The following is a 12,601-nucleotide window of genomic DNA, read 5'->3' as shown; positions in this document are numbered from 1 at the left end:
TCAGCTTTAAGAGTGATCAGTGAAGTGTTGTGTGAGTAGTTGGCAGTGGTGGAGCCCCTGAGACCCCAGGTAAGGGTCCCCTGGTCAGGAAGGGCATAGCCCAGTGGGATATCCTCCAAAGCACAGAGGAAAGGAGACCCCAGGAGTCCCAAATGCAACTGCCACACGGGTCAGTTCTGCCCTGGCCAGGGTCAGGATGAAGGCTGGAAGGAAGTGGCAGGTTTGGATGAGGAGAGATGGCCCATCAGGGAGGGGTATGCAGGTAATTTTGAGGTTTTAGGCATGGTAGATGTCTAATCTCAGCTTCTGTCCTCCCACATGTACCTTCCCCTGATGTTATCTTGAGAAGAATGAGACTGCTGTAAGTACCCTCAGCTATTTCTAAGAGCTCTCAGTAGTGTGTGCTTTTAGCAGCCCTAATGTCAAGGTGTAGCATTTATGGAGGTGCTGGACTAATGCTTTAGTTGGGCCTTTCTCCTCGCTGCTTTGGAGCTACAGATAGTCTTGCCAGAAATAGCCCCCCACAACCCCAACAGAAATATCCTGGGATAATCCCCAACTTTCTCTGCCGGAGCATCTTGTCTTGACGTGTTTTCCTCCGTTTGGCAGGACCTTAACAACATCAGCCTGAACAAGAGGACCCTCAGCGTGACCAGCTTGGCCAGTTTGAGCAACCCAAACGCTTCCTCGGAGTATAAATCCCACCTCAACCACAGGGACAGCAACAGCTACAGCAACAGCAGCAACTACAGCAGCAACAGCAGCCCTTCCCCCATGCCCAATGGTGAAGGGGTTTACTCCCGAGAGGTGCTGATGAACAGGACGGTGGATGAACTTCCAGAGGGCGTGGATCCCACCAGGAAAGAGGTGACAGCACTGCTGGTTTGATGCTTTCGTAGCTTAACTTGGAGGTTACTCACTGGATAAGTGTAGCAGCACTTCAGGATGATAAATCCTGCCTCAGACTCAAGGAGGTACTGGCTGGACACACAGGTCTCGTCAAAAGGAGGAGCCTCACGTGAGAGGAAATTCGTAGAATCACAGAGTGGCCTGGGTTGGAAGGGACCTTAAAGATCCCCGAGTTCCAACCTCCCTGCCATGGACAGGGACACCTTGTGGTGGTTTTACCCTAAACGAAGTAGTTCTATTTTTTATGGCCAAAACGTGAATTTTAAACAGCAATTTTTAAAAAATATAAAATTATTTCTTCCAGTAGGGTTGTTTTTGCTCTGTCCTTGGAGGAATCCAAAGTAGAAGTGAATGTTTGCAGTGGAATATTTGGGGGGAGGGAACTGAGCAAGGGGGAGATGCTTTCACTGTGAATCACTTGCTAAGGAACTACCCAAAACTTTGGCCAGCAGAACTTCTCTGATGGACTATAAATTGTCCTGGCCACAGAATGATTAGCAGGGACTGAATTCCAGCCACAGGGTGCTAAATCCTCGAAACCAGAGCGTCCCTTTGGGCTGATGGGCTTTCATTGCCTTGGTGCTTTGGAAAGTGGGATTAGGAGCAGTTGCTGGGACTTTTCATTTCCCAGCACAAGGACAGGAGCTGTTGGCCTGGAGTCAGAGGTCAGAACTGGCATGGTGAGGAAGGGATGAAGCCTGTGGAGGTGTCCCAGCCTCTACCAAGGCCAAAGCTGACCTCTCCTTGCTCTCTCCTCCCGCTGCAGTTCTATCTCTCCGATGCCGATTTCCACGATATCTTTGGGAAGTCCAAGGAGGAGTTCTACCAGATGCCCAAATGGAAGCAGCAGAACGAGAAGAAACAGTGTGGACTCTTCTGAGACCGCAGGGGCCATCCAGCATCCAGTGACTCTGGGACCAACCCTCGCCCTCTTAGGAGCTGCAGGGAAGAAGTGCAGGCATTTGCTCAACGAACCCAACCCAACATCCCAACCAGGCCCAGCTCCAGCACAGTTATTCCAGCAGCCACTGTTCAGGGGATGGCTCCTTTCTGCAAACCCAGAATGCCAGGGGGCAAAACCTTACGCAGGAACAACTTGGCAGGAGATGTTTCTGCTTCTTCCTGACACTTTATTGCTGATAGCCACGAAGAAAAGTGTGTGCCACACAACCCTACTGTAGCCTCTTCTTTCGTCTCCCTTTTGCAAATTGCCACGTGCACAAGGTCATGATATCCCTTCATTTGTAGGAGCTTAAAATTAGGCAAGACAAAGGCCATTTGCAGCTGCTATGAAAATTCTGTGTGGGTAAAGGAGGGGGAAGCCCTGAGAGGATAGAGGGGGAGCCTTGAGGCTGGGGAAAAGGTAGTGGAGTAGCCAGATGTCCAATGGAGTAGTCCGTGGAGTAACACCAGACAGTTCTTCCCCTTCCCACCTTGTAGAAAAACTACTCACCAAAGAACAGCAGGAATCAGTTTTAGACTAACAAGCATAGATACGCCAGGGCAGGTAAAACACATGGAGAACTTGGTGTGGAAAAAAAAAAGCACTTATTACAAATATATTTATTAGCTGATCTATTTCAAGGGCTAGACACAAATGTTGATTTTGTCTGCCATGCAAGACTCTGTCTACTTTTTTTCTCATTCAGACAGCATCTGCAATCTCACCTGGCCTCCCTGAGCACGACCAGGTGAATGTGAGAGTCCACCTGCCCACAGAGCAGAGGCTTGAGGAAGCCAGAAGGGTTTTGGGTATGTCCTGAGGCAGAGCACGTCCTGCTGAAGGTTTTATCAGGGCTCCATCCCTGTGATGCCCGTGGGGCTGAGGGGTGCCTGTTCCACACTGTGGGCTCTGACTACAGAGGGCAGCAGGAAATGTGAGAGTGATCAGTGATTAAGGGATACAGCTGTAAGCTAAAGGAAGAAACACCTGCTTAAAAGCTCAGGCGACGTGGTTTTTGCAGCTTTACTCCATTTCCAGCCTGACCAGTGATTCCAAATAAACATCCAGCAGCAGCACTGTAAGTGTCCTTGATCAGCGTGTGGGGCAGGATGGCAGTAGATAAAAGCTCTGCAGGGCCACTGATCCTTCAAACACCTGCTCATCAATGGAAATTTGGATTTTTTCGAAAAGAAAGGAACTGAGGAGGTGGGGCCCCTTCTGTTCCCAGGCACCACAGCCAGGACAGTTTGTCTCCCCACGCCCGTGCCTGATCCTGAAGCCTCCCATTGCCCATGAGCAGCAGTGCCAGGCTGTGCAGCAGTTGGCCTGACTGCCCATCCCTGCTGTGGGGATGTGGGGATGGAGCTGAGGAGCTGCAGGCTGCTCACTGAGGAGGAGCAAAGAGCTCTGACTCCAAACCCAGGACCATTGCACTGAAGTGTCACCATCTGGCTGGGCTGGAGCAGGGACCTCCACGCCATGGGGTCTTCTGGACAGGTCTCTGTGTTTAAGAATTGGCAGTTACTTCATATAAGCCCCACTCCCATCATTGCATCCGTGTTCCTGCCACCACTTCTGCCCATTTCTGCTTGAGGGCTCAGCCCAAAACCCACTGAAACTGCCTGTGCAGAGTAAGTTAAGCACCAAGCAGAGACACAAATCAGCCGAATTACCTGTGTGATTGCTCCTGCTGTGCTCACATGAGGTGCAATCAGTGCACATTATCCATGTTTCAGCCTCCACTGCCTCTGCTGGAAGCAGCAATATTTGCCTCACCCCGCTGTGGCACGCTCCTGCCAGCTCCTAAATTAAGGAATTGCGTGTGCTCCTCAATAAGATGCAGGAATGCCACCTACCAGCCCTGATTGTGGGCCTAACGAGCTCCTCACAGTCAAATGAAGAGTAGCCAAAATACAGTCAGATTAGGGAGATTAGGCCATTGGGCTACAAATTGCTTTAACTCCTGCAGGCACGATGCTCACCAGCATGACTGGAGCATTCCTGACAGCAGTAGGAAACCTGCATGGGATTTTACAGACCACAGATCCATCTGACACTTGGGTCTGATGGAAACTGCTGCTGCTCTCCTCTTCTCATGGCAGAGTGGTTTTTATTCTCTACCTCTGCTTTCTAAAGGAAAGATCCTCACCCACATCCTCCTTTTCATGCTGTTTGCTGCTTTTGCTGTGGTGTCTGGTGGGCCATGACCTGTTTCTGCTGCTCTTTTACTCAAAGCTCTTCCCTGCAGTGGGGCTCCAACACTTCCTGATCTGCTCAGAGATGAGATCCCTTGATAATGATATGGACCACGTCCCTCACTTTTGGGAAGGAGGAGAATTGTCCATCATGCTCTGCTCCATCCCATCTCCATCTCAGCTACGTTCCCACATGGTTCCAGTAGTTTTCCCCCAGTTGTTCCTACCTGATGAGGGATGTTTTCCCTTCCCATGGATCTTACCTGACTTTAAATAAAGTGTGCAACAGGCAGAGGAAAACCCAGCCTCTCTGTAATCCATCTAAGCCCACCCTGGCCTTGGATGGTGTGGTCCTGCCCCCACACCTCTCCCAACACCCTGTCCCCCACTCTTTAACTCAATAATCCAACTGAAATCTAATTCTGCAACCCAAAAAATGCAAATAATGTGTTTGCAGCCAACACAGCAGGATGATATGACTTCACAGAATAGCAATCACAGAATGGTTTGGGTTGGGAGGTGCCTTGAAGATCACCCGGTCCCAACCCCCCTGCCATGGGCAGGGACACCTTCCACTAGACCAGTTTGTTCCAAGCCCCATCCACCCTGGCCTTGAACATTTCCAGGGATGGGGCATCCACAGCTTCTCTGGGAAACCAGTTCAAGTCCCTCGCCATCCTCACAGGGAAGAATTTAACTTGCCCCACTAGAGCTGCTGCTGACAGAAGGGAGGGGCAGGAACATTTCTGATCACACCTGCTGTCCCACTGCATGGTGCAAGCTCCCTGCATGGTTCAGGGCAGTCCTGGGTGTCCTCTGTCCATGGTTTTTATCCCACTGCTCCTTAAAACGAAGTGCTGAGAGCACACTGAGAGCAGGGACTGAACACCGGCTGTCCCTGGGTGGGAGTCAAGGATGCTCCAGCCCTGGCCTTCGAGTGTGTCTCCAACAACATGCCCCCACCCCAGGGGTGAGTTGGGAGAGCCCATGTCACTGCAGGACACCCTGCTCTGCCTCTCTGGGCTCTCCTCTCCTGGACTCTTCCACCCACGGGTTCTTAACACAATACGAGGCTTTGAGGTGTGGATATAATTCACATTTAATTTGGCAACAGTTTACAACATCTCACAATATTGTAGTGAAGAGGAAAAATCAGTGTGTCCAGCAATGATTACCGAAGCATAACAAACTCCACAGAGGAGTAAAAGAAACCCAGCTTCACAGCAGGCCCAAGGATCACTAAATCCAGGCTCTTTTGGACTCAAAAAACAAGCTGACTGGAGCGTGTTTAAAAAGACATCAGCATCTTTGGTATCAGCCTGTCCTCTCCACCAGCAGGGTCTGAAAACCCCAGAAAGTCTGGTAACTTAAAAAATTAAGCAGGTCTATCTCCAAGTTCACGCGTGTTGCATTCGAGTAGGACAAAGAGGCAAATAGTGACAACTAATTGGACTCTTCCAGAAATTTTTTCAACCTTTAATAGTCTAACAGATTGTTAGTTGTAACATAGTTGGCGTTTCAAAATATATATTATTTTCTATCAACAATATTCCCTTAACTCTGTAGTTCTACTGGAAGGAAAAAAAAAAAAATCACTCGTTGCCATAAATACTGAGCTGCTGTTCAAAACACTCCTGTGTGTTTGTGCTGGGTTACCTCTACAGTGCAACTGGGACCGGCTAACATTTACAGCATCCACTGCCACTTCCTCTGTGTTTAAAAAACGGCATTTTTCTACAAAAACACCAAGTCTTACCGCATTAAAAAAAAAAAGAAACTACTGTCAGTCGAGTGTGTTTCTACTTCTCACCGGCAAAAGGCGTTCTCTGAGGTCCCTTTTGAGTGGGTTTCACTTTGGGTTAGAGGGAAACTGTGCCACTCAGCAGCTCCTTTCTCCTTCCCGGGGTGAGAGCCGGGCTTTGAAGGCGAAGCGGCCTGGCTGGGAGCCAGGCACGCAGGCTGGGGTAGTGTTCATGTATTTTTCATTACAGCACAAAAGGAAAGCCGAGTTACATAACACGGGCCTTTGTAGTGCAGCTTTCTTTTTTTTAATCTGTAACAGGGAAGGGGGAGAATTGTGTCCCCGTTTAAGACTCTGTGTGGTGAAAGATGGCTGACACCTGCAGCTGCAAGAAGTCACCTGGCACCCGGCCAGGGATTGCAGGGCTGAGGTGGAGTTTTCTTCTTGCACAGATGTTGGGTGTTTTGTCCAGATGTCTGACTGAACCCAACCCAAGGGCTGTACTTCACTAAAAAAGGGAGTCTCTGTTCTCTCGCTAAAAGCAACGTTAAAAAAAAAAAAAAAATCTAAAGGGAGTGAACTAAAAACACGGCTGGATTGGTCGAACAGGTACAAAAAAGGGTTCATGTCAACAGCAGCATTGGGGTGTTTCCAGCACGCAGAAGGGAGAAGGTCGGTCGCTGTTTCACATCGGGGTCCGAGGGAGCACCTTGTGCTGCTCCAGGGAAGGTGCTGGGGATTGACAGGGCCCTGACATTGGCAGAGTTCACACACTGAATTCCTTCCAGGTCTGTAACGAGGTTCACTGTGCCCTCAAGGAGCCGAACTGCTAATCACAGTCCTGGATATTGATGTACACAAAGAGGGTGGAGGAGGAGTACGGGTCTCCGTTCTTGGTTAGAAGATGGATGTGGCGATAACCTGGAAGCAGAGGCACAGATGGAAAGTGGCCTTTAGTCCAGTTGGAAAAGTTTGTGCTAACATTTGCCAAGACCCTGCAAAAACATCTCCCTGTCTCATAGCGTTTTGCTCCCAGCATCCCACGGAACAGGTAGATCCCAGAGGCTCTGACATGGATAATGTATCGTGCCCAAAGCCACTGGGGACAAGTGGGGGGGCCCTTCCCTAGAGACAGTGTTATCAGCTGCCCAAAAATTCTGTTCTGACCTGAGATGTGGTGGATCTGGAACACTCAGGACACTGGAACTTCCCAAAGGGTTCATGGCTGTGAGGAACAGGGAGCAGGGCCTTACCTTGCTTCAGGCTCGTGAAGGGAAGGGTGTACTGCCCGATGAAGTCGTTCTTGGTCGACATGTCAAAGTCTTCCACCACAAACCGGACCAGGGCGAGTGCAGGGATCTCTATGTCAAACGTAAACTCTTCGTCCCATTTCGGGTTAAAGCCTGGACAACACAGACAAGGACCTCAGAGATGCTGGCAGGTAAGGATGGTGGGCAGAGGTGTTGCAAATCAAGGGAGACTTGAAAAGGCCAACCTAATCTGACCCAGGCCAGGGGTCTTAGGAGGTGCCAAGAGCCTCGTTCCCAGCTCCAACACTCAGTTGCTCCCTGGTATTAATAAATCCTTCAGCTCAGGCTGCTCACTTCAGACCTCAGCTCCATTGTCCCAGAAGGCAGTGGGAGAAGGAGGGAGGGTACATGGATGTCTTTGGTTGCCATTGGACCAGTTGCATATATTTACAGCATATTTTTACACGGGAGAGCAGAGAGGGGAATTCTGTCTTTGTGTTGCAACAGACTCCTGGGGCCTTAAGCCTCTCCAGCTTCTCTAGATACACCCATCTAATCACCACTCCGTGCCTCAGTTTCCCTGTCTGCAAGAAAGGTTAATGAGGAGTGTCTGATTACAGAAACCATCATCAAGTCTGATAAGGCTTCATGTGGTCCAGACTCAAAGCAAACAAAACCAAGACCATCACATGACATAAGAGGTGGAGAGCAAGCTCAGTGCTCTCTCTCCAGGTCACAGCAGGTGCAGTTCCAATAAACCACTCCCCAGAAGCAAACAGGGGCAGAGGACATCCTGTTGGAAAACCTGCTGCCACTGGCAGAGTCTGTGCAGAGCAGAGACCAAGGACAGCAAAATGTCCCTGCTGGTCATGAAGGGTTTGGGGGAATGCAGCAGGAGACAGGGGTCTTTCAGCTGGCCCTGGAGGTGCTGAGATGGGCCTGGGGACTGTGCCATAGCACAACACCTGTGCTGCATTGGTGTGCTTTGTTTGGACCTTTCTATGACTAAATCAACGGGACTGTTCAGATAACACACATCTGCTCCTGACTCTTCATCCCTGGGGAAAAAAAACTGCTGCTGAACAAAGTGTTGCTCATCCCATGGGAGCAGAAATCATGAAAGCTGAGGGAGAGTCACTGGCCCTGGGACAGCAGGTTTCACTCTAGTGGGGTCTGTGGGGGATTCTCCACCCATCTCAGAGCCACAGTGAGATAGAGATGCTGAGCCAGCAGGTTCCTACAGCCTCTTGAGCTGCATGGTCTATGCCCTGGTCATGCTGTGTCCTGATCTGGGCCCACAGCCCCTGCTTCATTCCCAAAAACACATGGAATCATTCAGGTTGGAAAAGACCTTTAAGACTATCGAGTCCAGCTGTAAAACATCAAACCAGGTGAGCTGCTGAAGTGTGGTCACACATCTGAAACCTCAGCCCACGAAATGCAAACCCCTCTCTGCAGCTGCCCCTTTCCAATGTGGGTATTTTCACTGTTTGACTCACTTTCCACTGGGCAACACTCCCTCCAGTGTCACTCCACCATCATTCCAGTATTGCTCCAGCCAGCCAAGGGCTGGCCACAGGACTGGGAGTGCTGAGCAGCCTTGAGGAAAAGGCCTGGCAGGTCTGAAATGTTCCCTGCACAACTTTCACTTGTCAGACTATAAAAATTATTGTAGGTGATGGAAATGGCCGTGAGCTTTAGGAGCCAGGCCAGATTTACTCAAACAGGAAAGAGGAAAAGGGAAACATTGTTAGCAGGGAGGAAGATCTGCATCAGCTTTCTAGCATTTGGTTCTTACTCCAGGCAGAAAATCAGAGTGTGTGTGTTTGTGCAGGAGGCCATAATTTTCAGACCCTCCCTGCACAGAGGGAAGTCACAGCCACATTTGACTGATGAGAAATGGTCCTCCATCTTTTGAGATATTCAAAATTCATCCAGGCAATATCCTGAGCAACTTGAGTAAACTTTGAGTATGGTCCTGCTTTAGGCAGGGGCTGGAACAGGCATCTCCAAAGGGCCATGCAACCTCAATCTTTCATGAGGTTGTGACACTGTCAGGATAAAATCAGCCCCACAAGAAACCTTTTCTGGGAATATCGTGGTGGGAACCTCTGCAGCCCAGGTGAAACCCAACTGTGTGGATGTAAAGAGCACTTCCAAAGCTCTACCTCTGCAAATCTGGCAGCCAGCCTCAAACAACTCAGTGTGGCTGATGTTATTTTACAGGGAATTTCTGTCTCCTAATGTGTTAGAGAGAGAAGAGAGGAAAGAACCCCTCACAGTCCGACAGCACCTCATGTATCTGCTTAGTGTGGGCTGTTCTGGTCACAGGGCAGCAGCCTTGGCAAGGAACACACTCTGCTACATGACATGGAAGGGTTACTGCCCCACGGGAGCACAGCCTGGAAGAAAAACCCCTTACCATTGTTCTCAATGACTTTGGTCTGCTTCTTGTTGTTGTCCTGTTGGACACCGTGGATCTCTATCGTCACCTTAGGATCAACAATGGAGTTTTTGCTTTTGTTCACCTTGGGCAGCTGCTGGCCAGAGATGATCTGTGGAGGAACCAGAGAAAGAGGTTAGGACCTCACCAGGAGAGGGGGCTCCCTGGAAAATTCCCTCTCCTTCTCTGGGAGCACAGGATCTGCTGTGACAAGCCAGTGCTGCTCTTTCAGAGCCGGTGCTGCTTTTTCAGAGCCAGTGCTGTGACATCCTTCAGAGGAAGCTGTCATGAGCCAAAGCACCTAAGGAGCACTGCTCCAGCCCAGCCAGCTGGCTGGGGGACAGGCAGCTTTTCTAACTGTCCCCACAGTGATCAGATGACACCTGGGAACAGCAGAGGTGACTGTCGATTGCACGTCTGCCTTTGCGCCTCTGTAACGACAGTGAATATTGTCATTAACCTCTTCTACTGCCCAACATTGAACATGTGAGTGGCTCCCTGGAGGATCAAAGTCCGTGAGAGACCCCAGAGGTGGGAGATCAGTAGGGTTAGGACAACACTGCCCAGGTGGGACCAGAAGAAGGAGAAGGTACAACCTACACGCCCCCCCGAAGGTGGATGCTACTGAGACGTTTCCCGACTTCTATTCTTACTTTAAGCAGGAGCTTCTTCTTTGTCCCCCATGTTCCTTCTGTGATGGATTTTGGATTGAATTTGGTTTGCTCATCCCGGAGGAATTCCGGCTTTAAGACATACCCAGAAAACCCATTGTCCTGGAACCGACCCTGGTAGACATCCATTTCTGTGCCTGCTGTCTGGAAATTCAGGGCAACTGCAACATAAATAAATAAATTCAGCGACTCTCAGACAAATCAATGGGAAACTTTTCATACCAATTCTGTTCACGTGAAATTGCACTTCATGGACATAAACATTGGATTTTCCATGCTCCAAAGAGCAGTGATAAACTCTCACCCTCACAGCCCGTTACCCCTGAGGACTTCTTGCATTCAGAGATGATGGAGAGGAGAGGAGCCATTACAGCCATTCTGCTTTTCACAGGATCAGAAAGTGTCCTGAATGGAATTTATGCCACCTAGCTGAGCAACTGCATCTTTTAGATAAACCTACTCATTTCTATGCTGAAGGAATTCTCTCCTGCAGTGAAGCCAGAAAATCCTTCTCAGATCATTTCTCTGGCTACTCAGCCTCATTATAAAACCTCCTTTCCAGCCCAGATCTGCCTATTTTCATTTGCCATCCCAAGGGGCATCGATGCCTCTGTTGGTTAGACCAGAGAGCTCCTCACTCTCTGAACTCCTCAGGCAGGAGTACAGCAGCTGTGATCAAATCACCTCTTTATTGTCTCCTGCCCAAAATAGATCAAGCCTCACTGGTGTCCTAACACCAGGCAGATTTCTTGTATTCTTCCCAATTTGTCGATATCTTTTTTTAAAGCACTGATGTCAAATCTGGACCAGTCTCTGTGAGCAGTCTCACTAACACCACACAGACCCCAGCAGCTCCTCAGTGCTCTGGTGATTTCTCAGGAGAGATGTCATCACCATCCTGCCCTCTTACCACTGCACCAGGTTTCCTGGGCGAGAGCTACAACAGGATTCACTGAACAGGCACTGGGTCTTTTGTTTTCATTGAATCTCTGAGTTACAAATACACTGTCAGAGGCCTCAACCCCCTGGGAGTAGATATGATGAGCTGCTCTGACTACAGGGAACAGCTCAGGACATGGCTTGGCCCTTATGGTTACAGCCTTGCTGAAGGGCTCAGTGGAGCTGAGTTTGGTTTGCAGCTCTGCCAGAGATTTTCAGCACATTTTTCAGCAAGTGACTCCTCACTCCTGGCTCCCTCTTCCTTTGTGAAATGGCAGTGACTCTGCTGACAGTGAAACTGCAGGGATGTGCACACTAATGTGCAGGAAAGACTCTCAGACTCTCCTAATGGATTTGTGGTGAGCCAGAAAATGTCAATGGAAAGTCACTGAGCATTGGCTGAAAAGCTGATTTCTCCCAGTGACCACTGAGCCTCTGGCTGCAAAAGGCTTGAGATTGCACATCTATCTCAGCTGAAGCCCCTCCACTGACAGTTCATCTGTGAGCTAGTCAGCCTGACTCCAGTCCAGCCTCCCAGCTGCACCCACCAATCTGGCAGCCAACATTCCACAAGTCCACGGGGTTGTAGTTGGAAGAATCTGTCCTCCAGCCTGCAGGGTAGATCCGGCTCAGGTGCCTGATGTTGTGATGAATAAAATTGGTTCCTATCAAAAAAAAAAAAAAAAGAAGAAAATGGCCTTTTCAGTGATGGGGGCTACTTTCATCTCTTCTTGATGCTGCTGTGTATTCTCCTCCTCTGCCAAGCAAGTCTGGCTGAATGGGAACTACCTGTATAAACACCTTTCTTGGTAACAGCCTCCACAATATTAAGTTCTTCCCTCTGTTTCTCAGTGACATGCATGACCCAAGAGATCACAACCCATGCCTTTCAGGATGCCTTTTTCTTGTGCCTAATCACCCCTAGCTGTCCCTTTTTGGGGGGCTGGGACAGAGGATAGCCTTTTGTCAGGGCAGAACACACATACCAGACTCCTGGGCCAGTTTCAGAGCTTTGCTCTCTGAGAACGACGACATCTCGTAGAAAGCCCGAGGATGGCTGGGGTCATCAAAGCCTTCAAAATGGACACTCTTGCAGTAGACAACTGTGTCTGACAGCTCCTTGGCCAGCTTCAAAGTGTCACTCTGAAAAACAGGAGAGCAAGAGGTTTTCAGGGAGTTTCTGCAGCAAAAAGTAATAACTGTGTTTTCTCTAGGACCTCCGGGGCTTCCCTTCTCCACCATCTCCACAGGGAGAGGATGCACACTCACTACCAACACTCAGTGGTGTCCCTATGGAGAGAGAGGGTGGAAAAGGGTCCTCTCTCTGTTGGTGGGATACCCTCCCTGCTGCTCTCTGCATGATCACTTGTGTTTCAGCACCAATGTCTGTCTCCAGGTGCTAAACTTTGTAACACAGCCTTAGCAACGACTTGTCCACGCTTTCCTGGTCCCAAGCATGCAAACCTAGGAATAAGGGGAAGACAAGGATGTTTTGGCCTCCACAGAGCTT

The 12,601-nt window shown here is 49.6% G+C and overlaps 2 protein-coding genes across 4 annotated transcripts in view; one reads left to right on the top strand and one right to left on the bottom strand.

Annotated features, from left to right (window-relative positions):
- The window catches only part of VILL (villin like), a 36,764-nt gene extending 32,228 nt beyond the window's left edge, over positions 1-4,536 (top strand). For both annotated transcript variants that reach the window (XM_050320776.1, XM_050320768.1), the window contains exons 19-20: positions 610-867; positions 1,676-4,536. In XM_050320776.1, coding sequence (XP_050176733.1) covers positions 610-867; positions 1,676-1,789 — 372 coding nt within the window. In that variant the 3' untranslated portion in view covers positions 1,790-4,536. The remainder of the gene's footprint in view (positions 1-609; positions 868-1,675) is intronic.
- Positions 4,537-5,130: 594 nt separating this feature from the next.
- The window catches only part of PLCD1 (phospholipase C delta 1), a 51,808-nt gene continuing 44,337 nt past the window's right edge, over positions 5,131-12,601 (bottom strand). For both annotated transcript variants that reach the window (XM_050321383.1, XM_050321373.1), the window contains exons 10-15: positions 12,078-12,234; positions 11,640-11,756; positions 10,135-10,313; positions 9,461-9,593; positions 7,042-7,191; positions 5,131-6,709 (exon numbers count right to left, since the gene is read on the bottom strand). In XM_050321383.1, coding sequence (XP_050177340.1) covers positions 6,618-6,709; positions 7,042-7,191; positions 9,461-9,593; positions 10,135-10,313; positions 11,640-11,756; positions 12,078-12,234 — 828 coding nt within the window. In that variant the 3' untranslated portion in view covers positions 5,131-6,617. The remainder of the gene's footprint in view (positions 6,710-7,041; positions 7,192-9,460; positions 9,594-10,134; positions 10,314-11,639; positions 11,757-12,077; positions 12,235-12,601) is intronic.

Source organism: Myiozetetes cayanensis, unplaced genomic scaffold (genome assembly GCF_022539395.1).
Source record: "Myiozetetes cayanensis isolate MyiCay16 unplaced genomic scaffold, myiCay2020 scf1, whole genome shotgun sequence".
NCBI lineage: Eukaryota > Metazoa > Chordata > Aves > Passeriformes > Tyrannidae > Myiozetetes > Myiozetetes cayanensis.
Note: the sequence above shows the minus strand (reverse complement) of the source record. Positions and strands in the feature narration are given on the sequence as shown.